General features: G+C 48.8%; 1 protein-coding gene across 7 annotated transcripts in view; it reads right to left on the reverse strand.

Annotated features, from left to right (window-relative positions):
* The window catches only part of FMNL2 (formin like 2), a 152,783-nt gene continuing 132,631 nt past the window's right edge, over positions 1 to 20,152 (reverse strand). For 3 of the 7 annotated variants that reach the window (XM_075092719.1, XM_075092726.1, XM_075092722.1), the window contains exons 13-26: positions 18,426 to 18,527; positions 17,127 to 17,442; positions 16,476 to 16,670; positions 12,827 to 12,951; positions 11,975 to 12,177; positions 10,673 to 10,907; positions 9,925 to 9,993; positions 9,690 to 9,770; positions 9,247 to 9,376; positions 8,909 to 9,072; positions 8,538 to 8,639; positions 7,941 to 8,039; positions 6,906 to 7,029; positions 3,518 to 3,720 (exon numbers count right to left, since the gene is read on the reverse strand). In XM_075092719.1, the coding sequence (XP_074948820.1) occupies positions 3,605 to 3,720; positions 6,906 to 7,029; positions 7,941 to 8,039; positions 8,538 to 8,639; positions 8,909 to 9,072; positions 9,247 to 9,376; positions 9,690 to 9,770; positions 9,925 to 9,993; positions 10,673 to 10,907; positions 11,975 to 12,177; positions 12,827 to 12,951; positions 16,476 to 16,670; positions 17,127 to 17,442; positions 18,426 to 18,527 (2,061 nt within the window). In that variant the 3' untranslated portion in view covers positions 3,518 to 3,604. Of the gene's footprint in view, positions 2,194 to 3,517; positions 3,721 to 5,037; positions 5,172 to 6,905; positions 7,030 to 7,940; positions 8,040 to 8,537; positions 8,640 to 8,908; positions 9,073 to 9,246; positions 9,377 to 9,689; positions 9,771 to 9,924; positions 9,994 to 10,672; positions 10,908 to 11,974; positions 12,178 to 12,826; positions 12,952 to 16,475; positions 16,671 to 17,126; positions 17,443 to 18,425; positions 18,528 to 20,152 lie in introns of those variants that run through there. The other 4 variants (XM_075092725.1, XM_075092723.1, XM_075092724.1 and 1 more) reach the window with 4 other exon arrangements.

A 20,152-nucleotide genomic window follows, 5' to 3' on the forward strand; every position in this document is an offset into this window, starting at 1 on the left:
TCTAGTAGTGTAAATAGTTTATTTGATCTTATGCCAGGAACAGACCAGGAAAGTAACATGAACTGCTTTTATAAAACACTTCTAATATTGCTAAGAAGCAGGTCTATTACTAGAAAAATATTAAAGAGAACATGCCAGCGTCGTCGTCTAGTTGCATCAGAATTTGTGCCTTCAATTAAAAAAATACCTTTGAGCTTAAGAATGTGAGCGCTAGCGCTTTTAACCGTTTGCCTAACAATTTATTAAATTAATTGTCAAATTTTCTTATGCAGATTAAAAAAAACCCCAACCAACCTCTTCCATCGCTGTCAGTGACGGAGGAGGCGATGTGGCATGTTCTCTTTAGCATGTCAAGTACACGTCGCTGTAAATGCAAGAAGGTGGCAGTTTTAAAAGTAAACTTCCCGTAAATAAGTAAGCAGAGGTCAACGTGGTAACCTTGAGCCCCCAACTGTCCATTTAGTTAAATATAAAAACAAAAACTATAAGTTAAAATAACATTCAGATTGTATAGCACAGGCTGATGCATTTTTTTTTTTAAACAATATTTACAATATTACCCAGAGGCTAAAGTGGGAATAAAAGAGAAGTGTAAAAACCATAAAAAACTGCACCAATTTTGTAGCAAAATATCTGTACATTTAAAAACAGATTATCATATAACTACACATGATCCAAGAAAACCAAAACAACAAACAAACGAAAAAGGGACCTTCACCAGTGGTTCACATAAGCACAATATAAAAGAAAAAAAGAAATTCAGTGGTTAAATACTATACAATAAATTTTACAATTAACATATTGATGCAATGAGACCAGGAAAGGGAAGCTGTAAGCAAAAAAATGTATCTCTGAAAGGACAAATTTCTCTTCAGTCCAGTTCTTCGCTTCTGAGAAGACGGCGTACCCTGGCGGCACGCGTTCGGCTTCACCTCGCTGCTCGGGGCACCGCTGCGGAGCAGCAGCGGGGGCGCGTAACGCTGCTGAAGTCCGGCTCAGCTCCCTTATTTTAAGCTTTTAAAAGGAACGTACGGGCGATAACCTACCGGGATTTTATAGGCTGGGCTTCCCGTCACCGACCAGCTGCCCCTCAGCAGGGAATCTGGACTGGGTTGTTGGAGCTGGGCATGAATCCTAGGGAGCAGGGCACAGGACGATTCTCTGCACGAGTAACTGAACCGCAACGCTCCTCGGACTCCTAATACTGATTACTGAGATGTTAATACCTTAGTGCTAATTAATAAATACACTCTTATTTCAAAAGCTGCCTCTAGCTGAAGGACACAGCCATGCCTTAGCCACCCTTCTCGCGCCGCGCGCTCGCCACGCGGCCGCGCCCCGGCACCCCCCGCGCCGCAGCCCTGCGTCGCGCGCTGCAGCCGCCGCAACCTCCAGGTGAAGACGCGCCTTGGTTTGCTGCACGCCTCGGGAGCGCCGACGTACGTGGTACCGCGGCCTAGCTGTGAGCGTGTGCGTGCGTGGTGGGAAAAGGTACGGGTCTCCTCTTGGAATTATTTCCATGTTACAGACAGAAAGCCCTTAAATGTCTCTCTTTTTAAAACAAACAAACAAACAAACAAAACAACCAAACCCAAAAGCCAGTAAGTGCAGCTGAAGCCAAGGTTAACCCCTCGGCGGACAGCACAGGAATGCATTTAAAAGCAGAGCACGTCCAAGCATTACCTGTTTACAACCAGTCGGGATGCAGGTCAGGTCCACAGGAGACCAGTCACTAAATTTTTATATCGTCAAACCAAACTAAACACCCCCAAAAAAAACAAGACGTATTTTTACATTTTGGTTAAACACACTGAATAATGTATTGGTGTAAAAATATACCCAATCAAATCAAGTCCTATTGCTTTGATTAATTTGAGCAGGTACTTCAATTTTAGGCACTTGTTAGCTACGGTCGAGTGGAGAGCTCATCGCGGACGTTCCTATGCGTTTTCTAGGTCTTTGAGCCCTTCAGAAGGTAAATTTTACTGTTCCCAAGGCTGTAAATGAGTGGCAGAACATAGAGATCACACGGACAAGGTATCATTCGAGCACCCCCTTTCCTTGACACCTGCAGGTCTCCAGCTCACATGGTTATTTCAGCACCGTTTGCAGAGCGCAAGTTCTGATCATCAAAGCGCCGCCGGACGCTTCTCCTCACCGCGTCGGCCCGTCGGTACGGCTGGTTTCTAAGATCTGCGGAGAGGAAAGCGGCGTTCGTCAACAGGCACGGCTTGCCCACGTGCACACACGCACGCACACACGCACGCACACACACGTGCACACACGCAGTCTAGACAAGGAAAAGTCCTGCTGGAAGCCAATCAAAGCAGCTTGTGTAGGAACAGAAGGGACTTCAACCCAACCAGAGCAGAAGTGAGCAAATACTGACGTGCCCTTTTGCTACGCACCCAAGCAGCAGGTAATACTGGTGAAATGCGCCGAAATGCTGGTGAAACTAAACGGAGTTACGCCGTCAGGTTAGCGTGACCGTCTCCCCGCCCACGGGCTGCCAGCGTTCATCGCTAACGGCAGGAAGGAAGGCAACGTCGACTGAGACCAGTCTGCTGGACGTACGCCTTGGTCCTTCAGGCAGCCTCTCGAACACTAGCGTGAGCTGAAGGACTTGCCTAAAGCGGGACGAAGCTCCCTGGAGACGTGTGACCCGGGGTACAATGGTGCCAGTGTTTAGCAACACAAGGGTGGGTCTGTGCTCCCGATTTACCCATTTATTTAAAAGAGGGTGCCCTGAGAGGAAGCAGCTGGTACGCTGCAACCGGCCTGCGAAGCCCCAGCTGCCGTCCTGCCCCGCTGCTGCCGCCGCGTCCGGCTGCAGAGATGCTTCGGTAGGCGAAGGCAGCGGGGCGGCCAACCCCCTCCCTCCTCCTCCCCGCCGGCAGCAAAGCCCGGCCCGCCCCGCCGCTGCTGCTGGGGAGGTGAGAGCTCGCGGGGAAGAGGAGGGAATACTGAGCATGCAACGGATCAAACCGTGGAGGAAGCTGGAGATGGGCATGTGGATGAAAGCCTGCGTTACGTGTGCTGTTACATGCGTTACATGTGCTGTTACATGCGTTACATGTGCGGCTACGATTTAACGAGCACACTTGGTACCCCTGAAGACTAAGTCAAAATATTTCTCTCCTGGGAAACAAATTTGCAAGCCCTCCCCCAAATTTCCTGGCTGACTGACGCCTTGGTTTAAATACAGCTCCCCACCTTGTCGTCGTTTGTCCCAAAGCCCAGCAGAAGGTGCCTTTCCTTGAGGCTGCCCTCTCCCACCTCCGTGCTTTGAGCTGCCCATTGTCCATCTCTCACGTCCCCTTTGGTGGCCGGAGCAGGACCGAGACGGGGGCAGCAGAATATCCAGGGAACTACAGGGTTGGAACAACCCAGGGCCAAGGCTGCCTATCTCGGGCTAAACTTGGAAGAGAAAGGGCCAAACCGGAGAGAGTATGAAGACGGTCACCAGCCCGTGGCCTGTGGGTCCCCTGCACCACGGAGGGTGAAAATAAATGGTCTCAGTCTCCATTGGCCTTTAGGCTCTCACCAGTATTACTCTTAGCCACATCTACCAACAGGCTGCCTGGCATACAGAGAGAGGAGGAAGCTAAGTAAAAAGTGATGCTTGCCAGCTCTGTGTATCCTCCACCACCGGTGTGCTAGAAGAAATCCTTACCCTCGAGTGAACATTTGGAAATTTAGTGATATTATTCTTCTTTAGGGCTAAACAGAAAAAAAAAAAACAAAAAACAAAACAAAACAAAAGACAAAATGATGGTTAAGTAAAAAAATGGGATGGAAAATGAAGAGCAAGTCAACTCAGCGTTCAAAACTCCCAGGCACGTTAGCCAACAGCGCAGGAGGGGGTAAGGCCGAGGCTAGGAGAGGAGGTTAGGCACGGAGAGGAAAGGACAGGAGGGCCGCCCTCGCCTCTCGCTAACCAAATTCCAAGCTGCTTTGAAGATTGGCTCCAGGAAGATAATACAGCAATTAACTCGAAAGAGCGAATAACCGTTGAGCTGATTACAGTTTGCGATTTTATTAGAAGCATTCATAAAAATACATAGCGCAAAGGTGAAACACTGTTGTCTTCTTAAGCCGCTGGGTCCTTAATTCAAGACAACAGTGTTAACAGGCATGCTGGGTTAAACGCACCCTTCGTACACTTTACACCACACGATGTAAATTGCTCAGTTCCATGTCAAGCTGTTCATCGTCACAGTTTCTGCGGTTCTGGCAAATAACTGAGTGTTTCCCCAGCTCTGCTCCTCCCCTCTCCCCCCCGGTCACGCACCGCTGCCGCTGCCCAGCCCCAGCAGTGCACAAAGCCCAAGTGAATTGGAACTGGTTAGTGCTCAGTAAGCACCTCTGCTTGTATTTAGATAACGTTGGCATGGAACTGAAAAAGAAGTTAAACATGGATGTGACCGAATGAGAAAAGCTTTTATGCCGTTTGTTTTATCCCGATTCTCACATGCAGACCAACATGCAGGCGCTGGTTAAAAAGTCTGAACCAAAACGCCCCCCGCAGAGGACGTACGGTATCACGGACAGCCCTTCCGAGCCACCAAGCAAACCCCGAGAAAGTCCCGCTTAGTTCATGCAGCCCGCGGTTTCCCTTTGGCATACAGCCGGTGTATTACGTGCATTTTACATAGGCGGCCTGGCGTACGGAGAAAGGTCTGTAGGCCAGGAGAGGTGACATAGAAAAGCCAAGTGAACTGTCACTTTTTGACTGCATTTGATCTCCTCAGTCTCGTGAACTGTAGGAAACCTGCACCAAATCTACCGTGACTTCCAGCACTTGCTGTTCTATGTATGGCATTTGTCGTGAGGGCGAGGGATGCCTTTGGAACGCAAGGATGGCCAAAAGCATCAAGCGCAAAACGATGGGATGGAAGAAAAAGTTACTGAAACACAAGAACATGCAACAGAGGTGACATAAATACAACTTCAGGCGGACGCTGGACATTACTACACACTCAACATTCCTGGCTGAGATCCGTACAAATGGAGAAGTGTCAAAAAATCTACAGCAACCTTTCTTTTTTCTAAGAGCATCAGATGTGAAAGAGGAATAGTTTAGTAATGGAATTCCTCAGTGAGAACAGGTTCGCAGAAAAACCGAGAGCCCCGCTTGGCGGTTCGAGCGGTAAAGGGCACAGTCTTCAGCACTGCATGGGAATAACAGCCAAACAGACAAACAGAGCCGTGAGAAGCGGATCTATCGCATTAGTACAGTGTTAGTGCTCGGTTACGGACACCCAGGGACAGTCTCACGTGTTCCAACCAGCTAAGGTCTAACCGCCCTGCACCTCGGTAGGCTTTGGCAACAAGGCAGGTGTAAGGCTTTGCGTGTTTCTTATATGACATCGTTTTTCAGCTGTTTTGAGAGACTATTGCTAAACGTGCTCCCAAAAAGGCTGTGGTGTTAGACAGTGCTCCGCCCCGGATCAGCAGAGCTCCTCTGTGAACCTCGTGAGGCCCCAACCAATTTAAAACGATACTTTTGATCATTTCTGTACCATTGACAGAGATCTCATGGGCCGTATTCAAGCGATCTCGGTCCCCCTTGGCTTTCTGTGCCTAACCTTTCTTATCACGTGGCTTGGGGCCCTCAGAGGCACCCCCAGAATGGGAAATACTAGGCACAAGTCCGTAGGACATGTTTAGTTTGAGGCTGGCACTCTCTCCACTGGGCTGCCTTTTGCATGTGGATGGTCTTCTGCCACACAATCTGTTTCTCCCACAGAGCAGGAGAACCACTTTACCAATTAAACAAGCTTCCAGGAGTCTGAGGGAGTTTTAGAAGTGGTAACAGATTAGATATTCTAGCGACTCTGCCCTTTAAATAAAGAATATTATCTTAGGAAGCTATTAATCAAGGTTAAAAAGAGCCGTGAAAGCTTCAAGCATTTCAGCCCTGTCATCTAGTTGGGGAAAAATTCCCTGGTTTTTCTTAGTGAGTGGTAAAACAGCTCTCCTCCCCTCCTGCAGGAAAAACTCATGTGAAAAACATTCAGGAGCAGTAGCCAAGGAAATCCTGCCCGAAGACCTTTTACTGAGCTTCTGTGCAACGCAAACAAACTCAAGTAAAGCTATCGAAGCGTTAAAATCGTGTTCCTTTCACACCACGGGTGAAGAAGGTGCGATAAATCGAAGTACTGCAACCAGAGCAGCTGTATAGATTAAAAACGATTTGACTCCTGAGCAAAACGCAGTTTAGAGGGCAGCTTCTTTCATCAGCAAATCTTTGCACCGAAGCCCTGACTGTCTCTGGCTACGACAGCGGGCTCTGCCCCTCTCGCTCCAGCCCTCGGCTGGGATCAGTGCAGCCTTTGCCTACCAAACTGGGAAGCAGTAAAACCAGAAGCAGTTTCGGGTCATAAATCATTCCGGTTTGCCTAAATGATTTGCTGTAACTGTGCAATAATGTGGTGCAATTACAGTTAGTACATTTTAATGAAAATGTAGGCTCTTAATAACATTAAACACCCGTCATTCATTCCGTTTACGGGGAAAAAAGGTTTCTGGGAAAGATCTGCACGGCATGCATATCCCCACCGGTGCATCTGCTGAGATGAGGCACTGAACTGGCTACTCTACAGATCAGAGACCGAGTACGTCCCCTCATGCTGAAAGAGAAGAACTGAGAAACAGAGCCCGTGTCCGAGGCCTGCGCCCGCGGCGCTGGCAGCGGACACATAAAGGCAGGTTACAGGGGGTTGTTACGTACCATTAGCAAAGGTTTCTATACTTGGTTCACGTCATATAAACAACGTCCTAAGCTGTGCTCGAGTAACGCTTCTTTAGTAAGCTCACGAAGCACTTCCAATAGTTACTAGGCAGATGCAGGTTTTTTTCCTTTGTGAAAGGGCCTCTCAGATTACGGAACAAAAGGTGCTTACCTGTTATAATATCTTCGATAGCACCATCCTTCCCTTCGTACACATGCCTGTTATCCTTGACTTGCCGCCGCCGGAGCTCTGCAATCAGCTCCTGCTGCTGTCTCTTTGTTTTATGTGAAGGAGACTGAAAGCAAAGACAAGACGACTTGCAGGGACTGACCTCCAGCTCCCCTGCTTCCCTCTTCCCGACCGTGAAACACCGGGTGATCCCAGCGGTAGCAATCAGCACGCGGTAGCTGCCAGCTCTCTGCCCAGTTTTGCAGGACTGGGAGAACACCCGTGTGCGGTGAGCTCACGTCCCGTGGCGAGGACGGGCAGAGGCACGAGTTAACCTGGCTGCCACACTGCTTTTCGTCCTTACATGTGTAATCTACTTCCAAGCCTTCTCATCACTTGGAACTGCATCTCCAAGCTCTAACCTCCAAAAAGCATTAGGGGAACGAGGAAAACAGGCTCTCCTTCTGAGGGAAAAAGCTTGGCTGCGATTAAAGATCCCAACACAGCTGTGGGAAGCAGCACCAGCTGACAAAGTGGCTCTTGTAGAGCCATGGGAAACTTCCTCTAGCAAATCTGAAGTGTTACCCCAGGAAAAAAAACACGTCAGGAAAATTCCTGTAAAATGGTAACGCAGGGCTCGGTCCTGCCGCCGTGCTCTGACAGGGCAGGACCTGGGGACGATCGTTCTTTGTCCCTGGAAGTGACGGGAGGCTCTGCTCGCTGGACACCACTGAGGTTTTAACCGATACATGGCCAGAGCAGAACAAAGATTAGCTAATGGCAGTGTGGACGAGATGACTTTCTGTCTCTCCAGTTTTTCTTAATTTTGCAGGCTTCCGAGTAGCGGAACCACACACTGGTATTCTTTCAGTTTATTTTTGGTTCTCCTCCCGTAAGAAGAAAATTTCTAGCGACTCTATTTAGAGGCAACTATAAGTTGGACAACTGAAGTTCTCACACAGAGCTGAGGTTTCTGAACTACCAGGAAAAACACACGTACTTGATGGCTCCTGCCTGCGAGACGTATCCGTTTCATACCTTTTGGTCCTGTTGCTCCATCAATGCTTCCTGCTCCATAAGTTTTTCCATTAAGGCCTGTTCCTGCTTTTTTCTCAACTCATTCTCTTCTTCTGCTTGCTATTTATCACAAAAAAAGCAGAGGTTATAGCTTCCAAGTGTGTAAGGGAGCCTAAATACTATGAATGAGTAACACTATCACTTGCTACCACGGGGCTTTCCAAGGAGGCAAGCTTACGTGTGGCAATTTAGCTGCCTTTGAACGCAGTCTGAAAAATCTGGGATGGGAGAGACCTTCCTAGGTCGCACAAACCACCCTCTCCCAGTCCCAAAAGACGTGTACTCAGGGATAAAGGTGTAAGCCGCAGCCGCCCAGACATTCAATATTTGAGGGTTCCTCCAGCATCTCAGACAGCCATGTTGTCTTTAAGCCCTGGAAATGACCCCAAAACAACGACTTGTGCTGCCCCAGGCTGGCGTTGTCGTGCTGTTGGGGATGGCTCACATTGCATCAAAGCTGGAGCGAGCCACAAGCTGTTTTGCTGGGCGCCCCCAGCCACACAGGTACCAAACTGTGTTCAGAAGGACAGAAGAGAAGAGGAGGATGCTCCTGTTTACCTTGTAGGCCTTCACAAACCGGACAAACACTGGGAAAAAGACCGAGGGGGGTGTCGTCTTAGGATTCTCCCCGAAGTACTTCACAGCATCATCAAAGGCATCCTGCAAAAAGCACAGATTCACTGCACTGCACCTATTTCAAGATAAACTCACCACCCATTACTGCAGTATTCAGTGTAAAGGGTCTAGATTTCCTCTGCATGTGAAACCCTTGGCTCAGCTGAGCACTTCTACATCTAGCACTTGCACTCAGGAGCAAATCCACAACGTTGCTGCACCTTCTCCTCCCTGCTGTGTATATAAAAGCACGTCTTTGCAGTGACACTGCATCACTCATACCCCCTCACTGAACCCCGAGAATAAAGAAATACCTGGGCTATTTTGGCATCATCCTGCAGTTTCTTTAGCTTCCCTTCATTGTTCTGAATGAACTCCTTCAGCATCGTGTTGTGGTCATGCATGGTATACTCGCGCTTCGTCAGATCCAGGCCCCTCTGCAGCTCCTTCACGTCCAAGAGGACGTTTTCAAGAGACACTAGGAAATAAAACAAAAAGGCTGCATCACTCCTGCTCCACAGGCACAGGAACCCCCGGCATGAACAACGCCCCTCCGAGAAGTGTCCCCTCAGCCCATGTACGGTGCGCCATGAGGTCCCCCGGACAGCAAGCGTGCCACCACTGCCTGCCAGGCATGGGAGGGTGACAGTACCTGCAGCTGCCTTCTCCACGTAATGAAGTTCGTTGTAAAAGAGGGACACGTGCTGGTACTTCTCCTTGACCACATTAGAAATATAGTGCAGCAGGGTCTGCTTTCGGTCTGTCGACTTTGTTTCTAGGAGCTGGGGAGAGAAGGCAGAGAGATTGCTGGGTGGAGGTGCAGCAGGCTCCGAGCAACACGACCCAACCGCTGCTCGCCTCTCCCTGGTGTTTCTCCATCTGATAAGGACGGCTGCAAAAGCCCATTGAAGTGTTTAGCAGGTGGTTTTCAAGCTGTGGTCACCTGCAGAGCCTCTGGAGACACGTGCCTTCTCCTAAGCGGTCCCCCAAAACAACGATAAGCAAAGCACCAACCGAGTCCTCCCAGCAGCCACTCGCCTTGCACATGAAATGCATGCCCAGATGGTCCCCACAAGGCACCTCTGGTTTACCTACCAGGTCTAAACTCTGTAGCTTAAATCCATACACAGCTCCTCGTTTACTGCTGTTCATGTAGTTTCCAAGAGCCAAGATTATCTGTCAGGGTGAAACAGAGCAGAGCGTGAATTTTCAGGACAAACACATGGCGCTTGAGGGTTGGTGTGTCAGCAGCCAGGTACAGTTTCAGTATATGTAAGGGGATGCACCAATGAGTGATGGAGCTATTGAATGTATTTAAAACCAGACCTACCTCCAGTATTTTCTTAAGCTTTTGGGATGACTTTATTGAGACAGATGCAGCTATTATTGCGTGAAGTTGCTGCACGTAAACACAGGAAAAGCTTTCGTTAATTCATGTCCAACCCAAGAGCAAAATTAAAATCTAAACACTCACATTCTATAAAAAAAACCTCTTGCTCTTCATCCATACCCTGGGCCCTAGCATGACTGTTATCCTGCCCTGACACATCAGGATTTCAAACAATTCGTTTGCACTGCGGATCTACCACACTCAGATGTGGTGGGGTAAAAGCGTATTTACATTTCAATCCTTACCACGGTGACAGATGCATCAGGCTGAGTGGGACACGCTTCAAAGAGCCCACGGACCAGCACTGATAATAACTTTCCCTGACAATATGAACAACTAGATTTTCATTTAAACCAGTTTTAAACTCCTACAGGGTAAAGAAATAGGACAGTATGGAGCGGTCTAGGGTACAAACAGCACCTGGGATGTCAGAGTCGCTGATGTACGAAAATATAGCTTGAAAACCACTTTTTCACTTGTGTAGTAGTTTCTTGTTCTGTCTCCGTGAGAACTGATAATGACTCCACAACACTCAAACCATCTCTCTGTCTTAGAAAAATTAAAATCTCTGTAACCTTCACCGACTGGCACACACCTTCACATGACTGCAATGCTGCCCTGAACCCCTGGGAAGCCCTGATCCCCCGATGCATCCCCCAGGCCTCCCCGGGGGTTGTCCCTCACTCACCGGGGTCAGCATCTGGATGCTTTCTGCAAAGTTGCCTATAAACGCCATGATGGTCATCTTCTGCATCAGCCTCTCGATCTTGCTGAACTGCATCATGAACCGGTCTTCGTCGGAGAGGTTCTCGATGGGTTTCCTCTCCCGCTCGTAGAGCCGCAGCACTTTCACTTCGTTCTCGGTGGGCAGGAACCGCATGAGGCATTCAACAAAATCCACCGGCAACGTTTTCAGGTCGAACCTGCGTGATAACGAACCAGAAGAAGCAGTGTTACCACAAGGCTCTACGCAAGGCTTTACGGAAAGTAAAAGGAGCGAGAAAGCTGCCCGAGGCAGCTCTGCCTCCTCCGCTGCTCAGCTACACCTGAGCCCGAGTCAGTAAAGCAGTGAGAAACTATATGGAAGCTGTGAGTTACTCCTGCTCGTGATGTCCTGGCTGGAGCGGGGGGCACCGTCCTGCAGGTGAGGCTCTCTGCACCCCTGAACAAGGTCACTGTGCTGATGTGAGTGGTGCTGCTGGGTACCTTGTTTCTGTTTTCAAAGACGTGGTCACTCCCCCCACCTCTCCATGGCCACACGTCATTTCTATCAGAGAAGATATACGGGGAAGAGCAAATAGCAGCTTTCTTTAATTGGGCCAGAGCCCTGCAAACCCCAACTGCTGAACCTGCCTCAGTCTGCAGCAGGTTTGGGTCACCCTCCTCACCAGCCCAAAGGTAACACCTGTGCATCCAAATTTCACAGCTATTCCTTAACGGAGAAATGGCAGATGTTTGCCACGGCCACAAGTACTAAGTGCTTCTGAATGGACTCAGGCTCAGCCCCAAGGAGCAGGTACACCTGCGCTCCGTCCCCGGCAGCTGCTGGAGCGGGCACGCAAGGGTCCGCACCAGCAAAACCCTTCCAGTGCACTTGGGCTAGTCTCATGCTTTATGGAGCAAACTGAAATAGTTGCCTCTTCCTGATACTCTGGCGTTTGAGTGTTCGTTGTAACAGAAAGTACGGTGCAAACAGAACAAGAGATGCAGAATGCAATGGCGTACTGTGTATATGAATTAACTTCTTTAATAAAAGAAGTATTAATTTGTTAAGCCTCAATAGTGATACAGCAACATAAAACTGCAAGTTTTTTTATTTTACTTCAAGGGAATGTGATTTCTGGGAATTCAGAATGGCTCCATCCTCACTCATGGATTTTTTCCAGATGCGAAAACACTTACATCAACTGCCAATTTAAAACCATTCCACTTACCAAAAATCACAGTCAATCTTAAACACGATTTCTTTGCTGACAAGTGTTTTACTTACACGTGAATAGCTTTGCATATTTCATCTGCTGTCTTTCCAGCTTTTCTTAAAGTGATGGCAAGATTTTTGGCCCTGTTGGCATCCAGTAACGTGACTTTGTTTGACCCTTTCTGAGTTATCTTTTGCTTGCTTGAAGTAAGATCAATGGCTGGACCTTGGGCTTTTGTTTTGAATATTTCTTCAAATTCATCCACATTTAAATCCTAAAAAGGAAGGAAAATGATTTATCCCTCCCACAGCCAACATTAAAAGCCACAGCGCCTAATACTGTGTCAGAACTGCAGTATAAACCCCGCGGCGCTGTGACTACAGCAGAGCACTTCGATCAGGGGCTGCAGGGTGTAACGAGCACGCAGCCCTGAGTCAGTGATCAGGAAATCTGGCCTCCACCCCCAACAGCCCCGTACACATTCAGAAGTTCAGGAAAATACTCGTGTTAGCACTCAGGCTTTATCCAGCGCCTCTTCAGGGCACAGGGAGCATGCAAGACCTGCATACTCAGCTCTGTTCTGGGCTGCTTTAGGCTTCGTTCCCTGGCATGCAGCCACCCACCCAAGCCTAACTCCCACAGACCAGACCAGCGATTTCAGGCTGGGGAAAATGCATCTTCCTCATCTTAGCTGATCTGTTTTAAAGAAATGCACACAACGGGCACGCACCCTTTATAATCGATATGACCAACTACCATCCCTAGTTCTCAACCAAAGCACCTGCGCTGACCTACTGGGTAGCAGGGGCCACTGGATGAGCTGATTGCGAAAATAATTGTGGCAATCTATCCCTGCAAAGATCGATATTCACTTGTGTTATGGTCAGAAGGGGGAGGCAGAAGGCAGCAAGCAGCACTCATACCTCCAGGATCCTTTCATCATCTATTTCGTTGAAGACCGTCCCGTTGATCTGGTTGGGTTTGAGGGCGACCCAGTTGAACACCGGCATGCGGAACTTGGTCTTGATCGGCTTCTTGATTTTCACAGCTAAAGACAGAAGAGGAGAAGAAATGATGAATTCCCGAAAGCTGAAAAATACCCCGCGCGCCCAGACTGCAGCTCTTGAGTCGGCATTTCAGCACTGGAGGAAGAACTGGCCAGAGCTAAATTATCACACTGGAAAGCCTGGAAAGATCTTGCTGACCTGACAGGCAAACAGAGCCGAGAGGTTTTCATCCAGCCCCTCGGCCTCTGCAGAACCAGACTGAACGCCAGAGGCTGTGAAAACTTCTCTAAAGGAAATGTGTTATTACTTTATTACCGCATGTTGTCTGGATTGATTTAAAAACCCAGGCTATTTTTAAACGCCACAGAAAATGGAAAGAGTGGTCGAATTTAACCCTGTCCTGCTGGTTGCAGAGCCCAGCCTGGTGCGAGCTGTGTCACAGAACTCAACGCAGAATTAGGTGACAAGAAGAAAAAAAGGCCCCTTTCCCAAGGTTTTGATACAGGGAGCGGCCCCTCCCACCACCTGCTGCAATGGGGCAGTGCTGCTTCTCACCAGGTTTGTCTTTAAAAGCAAAAGGTGGTGGGCTGCAGCACACGTGAGCTTTAACATGGTTGAAATAACAGGTTTAATCTTCTTGAGCTGTGCAGAACCGCTAAAGGATTTAGTAACTTACAGAGAGAAGCTATGAAAATGAAGACTGACTACTGCCGTTAATCTGTGAGCAGAGTATAAAGAAGTAATGTTGGAGCAAGAAAACCAACACTTTTCTACTTCTATTCCTGTTCCTAACAGGCCTGGAAGGTACATGAATAATTTCTGTAATTCAGTTCTCATTTCTTTGTATTTTGATGTAAACACGAGGTTGTTAGTTGCTACAAAATCAGGATGTTCATTAAAACGATCAATCAATGTTTTGCCCACCTATTACTTAGAAAATAAACTGTTTCTTTCCAAGATGCAAATATGAAACAGAAACCCTGGTCCTTCCACTCCAGTGCTGGAAAAAAAAAGAGCCATCCAGCCCGCAGCGGCGGTCGGTGGTGCGGAGGCACGCAGGGGACAGCCCCGGCTCCCTGCGCCGGCGACGCTCAGCCGCGCAGCGCACCCATGCACACTCACCGCTCCCCCCAGCCAAGGACGGATCACGTTTGGATCAGATCAGTGCAGGGTTTGCTCCTGACTCCTGCCTACCCTGCACCTGTAGCAGGAGCAATTTTGCTAAATATTCGATGCTCTGTAGAGATGCTAGATTTTTTCCCTCCCGTTGCAGAAGACGGCCGGGTTCCCAGGTGGCAAAGCACTTGAGCAAATAACTACTTTACTTTCCCCTAACAATTCTGTACGTATGGTTTTGCCAGGATAGAAATGACCTACTTCAGGGGACAGTCCTGTTGTGCCCAGGAGCTGGGTGAATGGTGAAAACATTCCCCTTGCTTTGCCTTTCCACTTTTAAAACAAGAGTCGAATTGTGCGTCCATGCCCCTTCCAAGCTCATGCTCATTCTGCAGGGACATTACAGAGAATAAACTACTAGCAAGAGTATTTGCTTGAAACAAAGAACCATGAGTAGGTAACAGGAAACATACAATATTCAGCTTGAAATCCTGTGTATTTTGAGAATTATATTCATCCAACTGGAAGACAGGAACACACACGATCAACTTCTGCTCATCTAAACTAGAGTTTTTCTCTCTGCTTAATTACTGTGGTTACTTCAGAATAATTCCTAAAATAAAAAAATATAAATAGCTTTTTCCATCTGAAACACCCATGAAAAAAACATTTTCCACTTGCACATACTTTAGAATAGATTATTAACTGCTCCTGGGTTATTCCAGGACAGGAAAGGAAGCTAACTGCCTTGTGGGCCAGTTCCTGATGTAGCTAATAAAAATCTCTTAAAATTTCCCTTCCTCCTCCGCTACAGAGCCCTGGCAAGGTGACATCCCCGGGAGCCGCGCCGCTGCCGCAGCACAGCAGGGATGCGGTCACGGCCGGGGACCAGACCCCTCAGAGGGTTCTCACGGCCAGCAAAAGCTGCTGCATCTCAGCACTTGCCCTCCTTGGGGAAAGCCACGCTCGGCGCGACCGCTGCTGAGAGCGCGCTCGAGGGCGGCTCAGAAGGAACTGCACGTCTTCGTTACTTGCTGAAGTGCTTTGCTGAATCAGGGCCTCCCGGGTGCCAAATCCTGATGGTTGGCAGCACCCCCAAAGCTACCGCGTGCTCCAGCTCCGGCTCTGACCAGCAAGCCCCAGCACCAGCCTCCCCCTTCCCCACTGCCACCCCGTCGCCCACACGAGCCCACGGGCACACACACGGGCACAGCACAGAGGGAAACGCGGGGACGTGGGTAAATACTTAGCAGAAAGCAACCTACAGAAGAGCTTGATTGGCCCGTCTTACCAGGAAGCAGAAAGAACAGAGAAAAAAATGTTAGTAACAGTCAGAAAAGCAAAATTTGTTATTTTACTGACTCCCCTCAGACCCAGAAGGTTCCTGCCCTGAGAAACACTCCTTTCTGTGCAGCTATCGTATCAAGAAACGGTGCTTTCACTCTCCTAAGCCGCTGAAGAACAAAATATCCACCCCATGCGGCTTTGGGCATCTCACCCGAGCACCTGAGCAAGCAGCTCGGCCGTGGGGGCTTGCCTCTGCCGTTGGTGCAGCTCAGGGGAGCCACGCGCAGAAGCAGGGCTTCCCCCACCGCTCCCATCCCCAGATAATACCGCAAGGATGTTGGGCGAAGGCTTCTCAGAGCCACGGCCACATCCCGCACCCGCTGCCACTCGGCACCGCGCGCCACGGGACCACCGCCGGCTCTGCCAAACCTGTTGGGGAGGGACCGGCCCGTAACCTCAGCTGTGTCACGCTTTTTGGGCTTTTTTTGTTTTCAGTACGCCCTGGGACCCTCTAGTTCCACGATGCTTTTCACTTTCAGAAACTTTAAAGGCTGGAATACTTAACCAGTTTTCAAAAAAAACCCCCAAAGCTATTAATGAGGGCTCCTCGGTTTCTCTTTCCGGACTCATACCATGCTCTTGAGATTTCCTCGGGGGAGCGGTGCGATACCAATTAGCATTGACTTACTCGGCATACATCAGAGAATGCAGAAAAACACGATTAAAGACGGTCAGTAAATTTTTCTTCCTTCCAAAAAATTACACAAAGTTTGCCTTTCTTTTTTTGTGCGGATAGTTCTTCTTGAAGTTCTCAGAAGAAAGCAAAACCATGAAGCTTTGTGTTTCTTTCAAAACCATATTTTGTTTGCTTAAAGCCAAAAATGATCGTGTCTGAAAAATATTTTTGGCGATAGCTTTAGTTTCACTCAAGAAGCCATCTCTTCCAGAACAAACCAAAACCATTCGGTTGATAAATGCTCTTTCTTTTTATAAACCCCTCTAAGTACAATACCAGGAAGAGATAATGGCTATTATTTAGGTGATTAAGAGTAACAAGGCCCACCTCGGTACCCTGGCTGCTCTGGCCGACGTGCCCTGACCTTGCCTTTGCTTCCTTTGCCAGCAATGCCCAGCACGCCGGGGAGATGCGCGGGCGTTTTACCTGCAAGCCCTGAGTTGAAGACCACGGTGGGAGAGGCTGTCCCGGGCAGGGGGGGTGCCGACGGCGGGGGCGGGGGGGGCAGCGGAGCCGCAGGAGCTGTCTCCAAAGCCGGACCTGGGAGAGGAGGTGGCGGCGGCGGAGGTGGAGGCGGCGGCGGAGGCGGCGGCATCGGCACTGACACAGGACCGTTTTGCACTACGAAATGAAGGAAAAACAAGGTATTACCATGAACACTGATCGAAATATCACAAGCACATGCAGAAAAAGTCACAATATCCACCTTGTCCCCCACTATACATCTCCTGTCCACCACTATACTGGCCCTAGCATTGGCTGGACCCTTCACCAAAGCACTTCAGTGCATTAACACAGGAGGGAACTACCCTAGTGGAAGAAGCTAGTTATTTTGTTCTATCAGCTGAAAGGTTCAGAAAAGGATCAGACAAACACGGGAGCCACCCAGACAGCAAGAATGCAGACACAGCTGGGGCACCTCAGCATCCTCGGCTGCCGCAAGGTGCCGTGACCTGCAGGCTCATTACAGCCAGAGGTGGTTTCGTCAGCGTAAGGCTGCTGCGACTGTCCCTGGCACAACGAACTGCACCTCCAGCTCCCGGCCAGCCCACCTCTTTGGGACAAAATGCCTCTTACCTGCCTCAGATGGCGCTGCTAAGGTGGGTAATGGTGGTGGAGGTGGTGGTAATGGTACTGAAGATGCAGCTCCAGCGACTGGTGCGACACATGTGCCAGCCACAGCCTCCGACCCTGCTGGCACCATCCCAGAGGCCAGAGCAACAGGAAGGATAGAGATGTCACCATCGCCTTTCTTCTGGATCTTAATGGTTCCCTGCTTCTCCAGTTCATGGATCTTTTTCTCCAGCGTTGACTGTCGCTGGATGGCTTCTTCTTTTTCCTTCACCATTTTTCTCAAAGTGTGAACCTGGGTATTTGCGTCTTTGTAGATTTCCTGAGAATGCCACAGAAACGAGGAATTTGCACTTGCACTCACAAAACAGAACACCAATACCAGGAACAGAACAGCCTGACACGGGACCGCCACTGCACGGGGCAGTATCTTACAATGAGCTTTGAGGCAAACCATATGCCTTCACTGGCGAGGAAGAATTCATTTTGCGTTCCTCCCTAGCAGCAAGGCTGTGCACAGGACCGAGTCCTGGGAGAAGTCTTGCCTGTGGGCACCCACGCCTGGGGGTGCAGAATTTCTCATCATCACTTTTTCATGACGTCTCCCATTTCTTATGCTAGTCTTAAGCATATAGTATAGGTATGCTACCTCGATTTTGACTTTAACAGAGAGTATCTGATGCCTTGCTGGTTGCTCTACCTACGAGCAGATGTTGACCTGTAAAGGGAAACGGGAACATAGCTCCTCATCTGGAGGGGAGACTGTACCTGCAAGTGCCCAGGGTAGACTCTCCAAAGGAATCCTAGAAGCATCACACTTTGGGACAACATTTAGGCTGAAATTAGTTAATATTACACTAATAATTTTTGTTCTTAAGTTTGTACACCACGAAGGAACGAGGCTGGATTGTGCACAGAAAGCTGGCTGCACTTGGCAGCGCACACACAGGGCACTTGCTCCCGTCCTGCTGCTGTGCGGCCCAAGCCTGAAAGACTCCAGGCCCAGCTCCAGCACCCCTCCGCAGCCAACCACACGTGCAAAACTCCGAACACAGGTGCTACAGACCTGAATGATGAGATGTACCTGTCTCATCCACTGATTTGCTGGTGTGTTCAGAGTTTTACGTCCATCTTTGGGTGCGCACACTAGTAACTCTGCTTGAAACCTGTCCTAGGTTCAAAACTAGGAAGCTAACAGATGTCATTTGGCCCATTAAAAGAGTCATTACCTCCCAAACACAGGGCACACAGGGGATCGCTACCCTGAAGCGTGGCACCCAGCCAGAGCTTTCCCACCACGCTTACCCGAATCACATCCAGTTCTTTGTTTCTTTGCATAAGCTGTTTTTCCAGTTCCACAATCTTTGCCATGGCTTCGTTCTCCGTGTCTTGGAGTTTTTCCGATAACTAACATTCAAAAGAGAAACACATTATGTAAGTGGATACCTAGTTTTCTCAACCAAAACGTCAGGGATGCTCGTTGGAGCAGAGGTGCATAGTGAATTATTGATATTCCACCAAACCCTGAGGTCTTTTTGGAAAGCGGGAGGGTTCCTGCGGATGATCGGGGGGCACTAATGTCCCGGTGACGGTTCCTCTGATGATGAATGTCATCCTTCAGCTACGACCAGCAGGTAACCTGGCTGGAGGGTAGCTATGAACCTGTCCAGGTAGGAGAGCCTACTCTACAATAAAGCACTTAAAATGCAATTATTTTCATACACGCTCGGTCTGATCTGAAACCCCAAACCCCCACAGAATACCACAGTGGCACTGTTGCAAAACCAACAGATCCTGAAATGGTGGAACCTATAAATATCACCTCTCACAATGAGGCTAATTTGATGAGTAATGAAAGAAAACGGTTCTTTTTTTTTTTTTTTTTTTTGCCCCATGATCTGTTGATTTATTTTTTGCCAGCCCTTCAAACCTGGGCTCTGAAAGCCCTGCTGCTCTTGCTGGCTTTTTCCATCACCACCAACCACACCGACTCAGGCGAGGCTGCAGAGGTGGCGAGGTGGCACCGGTTGCTGTGTTTTTGAGATAAAACTTCTGCAACTCTATTATTAGCATTTCTGTCAACATATGACAGAAAATTATGTCCATATTCCTGGATGAGTCTAGTTTATGTAACGAGATCAGAAGCAAGCCCTTAAAAATTTGCCAACCATTAAGTTTGTAAACAGCTAAAAGGAGATCTATCAAGCAAATGGTGCCATTTCTACCGAATTTCCCTCTAGCAGAAGAGCACCTCGGAGGGGCAAATACTGCACAGCAAGTTGTTTTAAGAATGTATTGATTCTGAGTGAGGGCCACAAGAATGGTAACAGAATGACTTCTGTTTTGATGTTTTCATTACTTCCATGGTTTTTTTAAAGTATGGAAAACATTTTAAACTTAAAACAGCCCGTACCTCTTGAGCCCGGTAATGTGTTTTAAGACACAGACAGGATGGCTATCTGGTCTATTTATCAGGACTGCATTGCTGAGGAATTTGCAATTTCTATACAAATCAGCTTTCCCAGCTCATAAGATAACTCTTTGCAGAGGCTGCATGCACCGAGTGATTCCACCTGGAACCGCAACCGAACCGAAGCTGAAGCCTCCAAAGCTGCAAACCAGCCATGCCAGGGCCTCGGGGGCGCGACCTGCTGCTCCGCCAGGCCCTCGGCATGGGTGGGCATCCCCTCCCAGCTCTCCGCGGCTTTCGGGGGATACACGGGCTGATGCTGTCAAGGTGTGCAAGCGCTGCAGCCGCAGCCGTGTAAGCGCTCAGACGGGCAGGCACGGTGCAGCACAGGGCAAACGTCCCTCGGTGTACACAGAAACGGCATGCCAAGCCCCACATTAACAAACCAACGCTACTCCTTTATAAGAAGCTGGCGATTGCATTAGATAGGAAAGTAAATAAAATGATAGAAGACGACATTTTCTCATCAGGTCAATAAACAGCTTATGAACAAATCTTTGTAGCAAGCAGGGCAACTGTTAACCAAAACATGGAGAATATGAGGTTCGTAACACAGCATGCA

Source organism: Phalacrocorax aristotelis, chromosome 5, assembly GCF_949628215.1.
Source record: "Phalacrocorax aristotelis chromosome 5, bGulAri2.1, whole genome shotgun sequence".
Taxonomy (NCBI): Eukaryota; Metazoa; Chordata; class Aves; order Suliformes; family Phalacrocoracidae; genus Phalacrocorax; species Phalacrocorax aristotelis.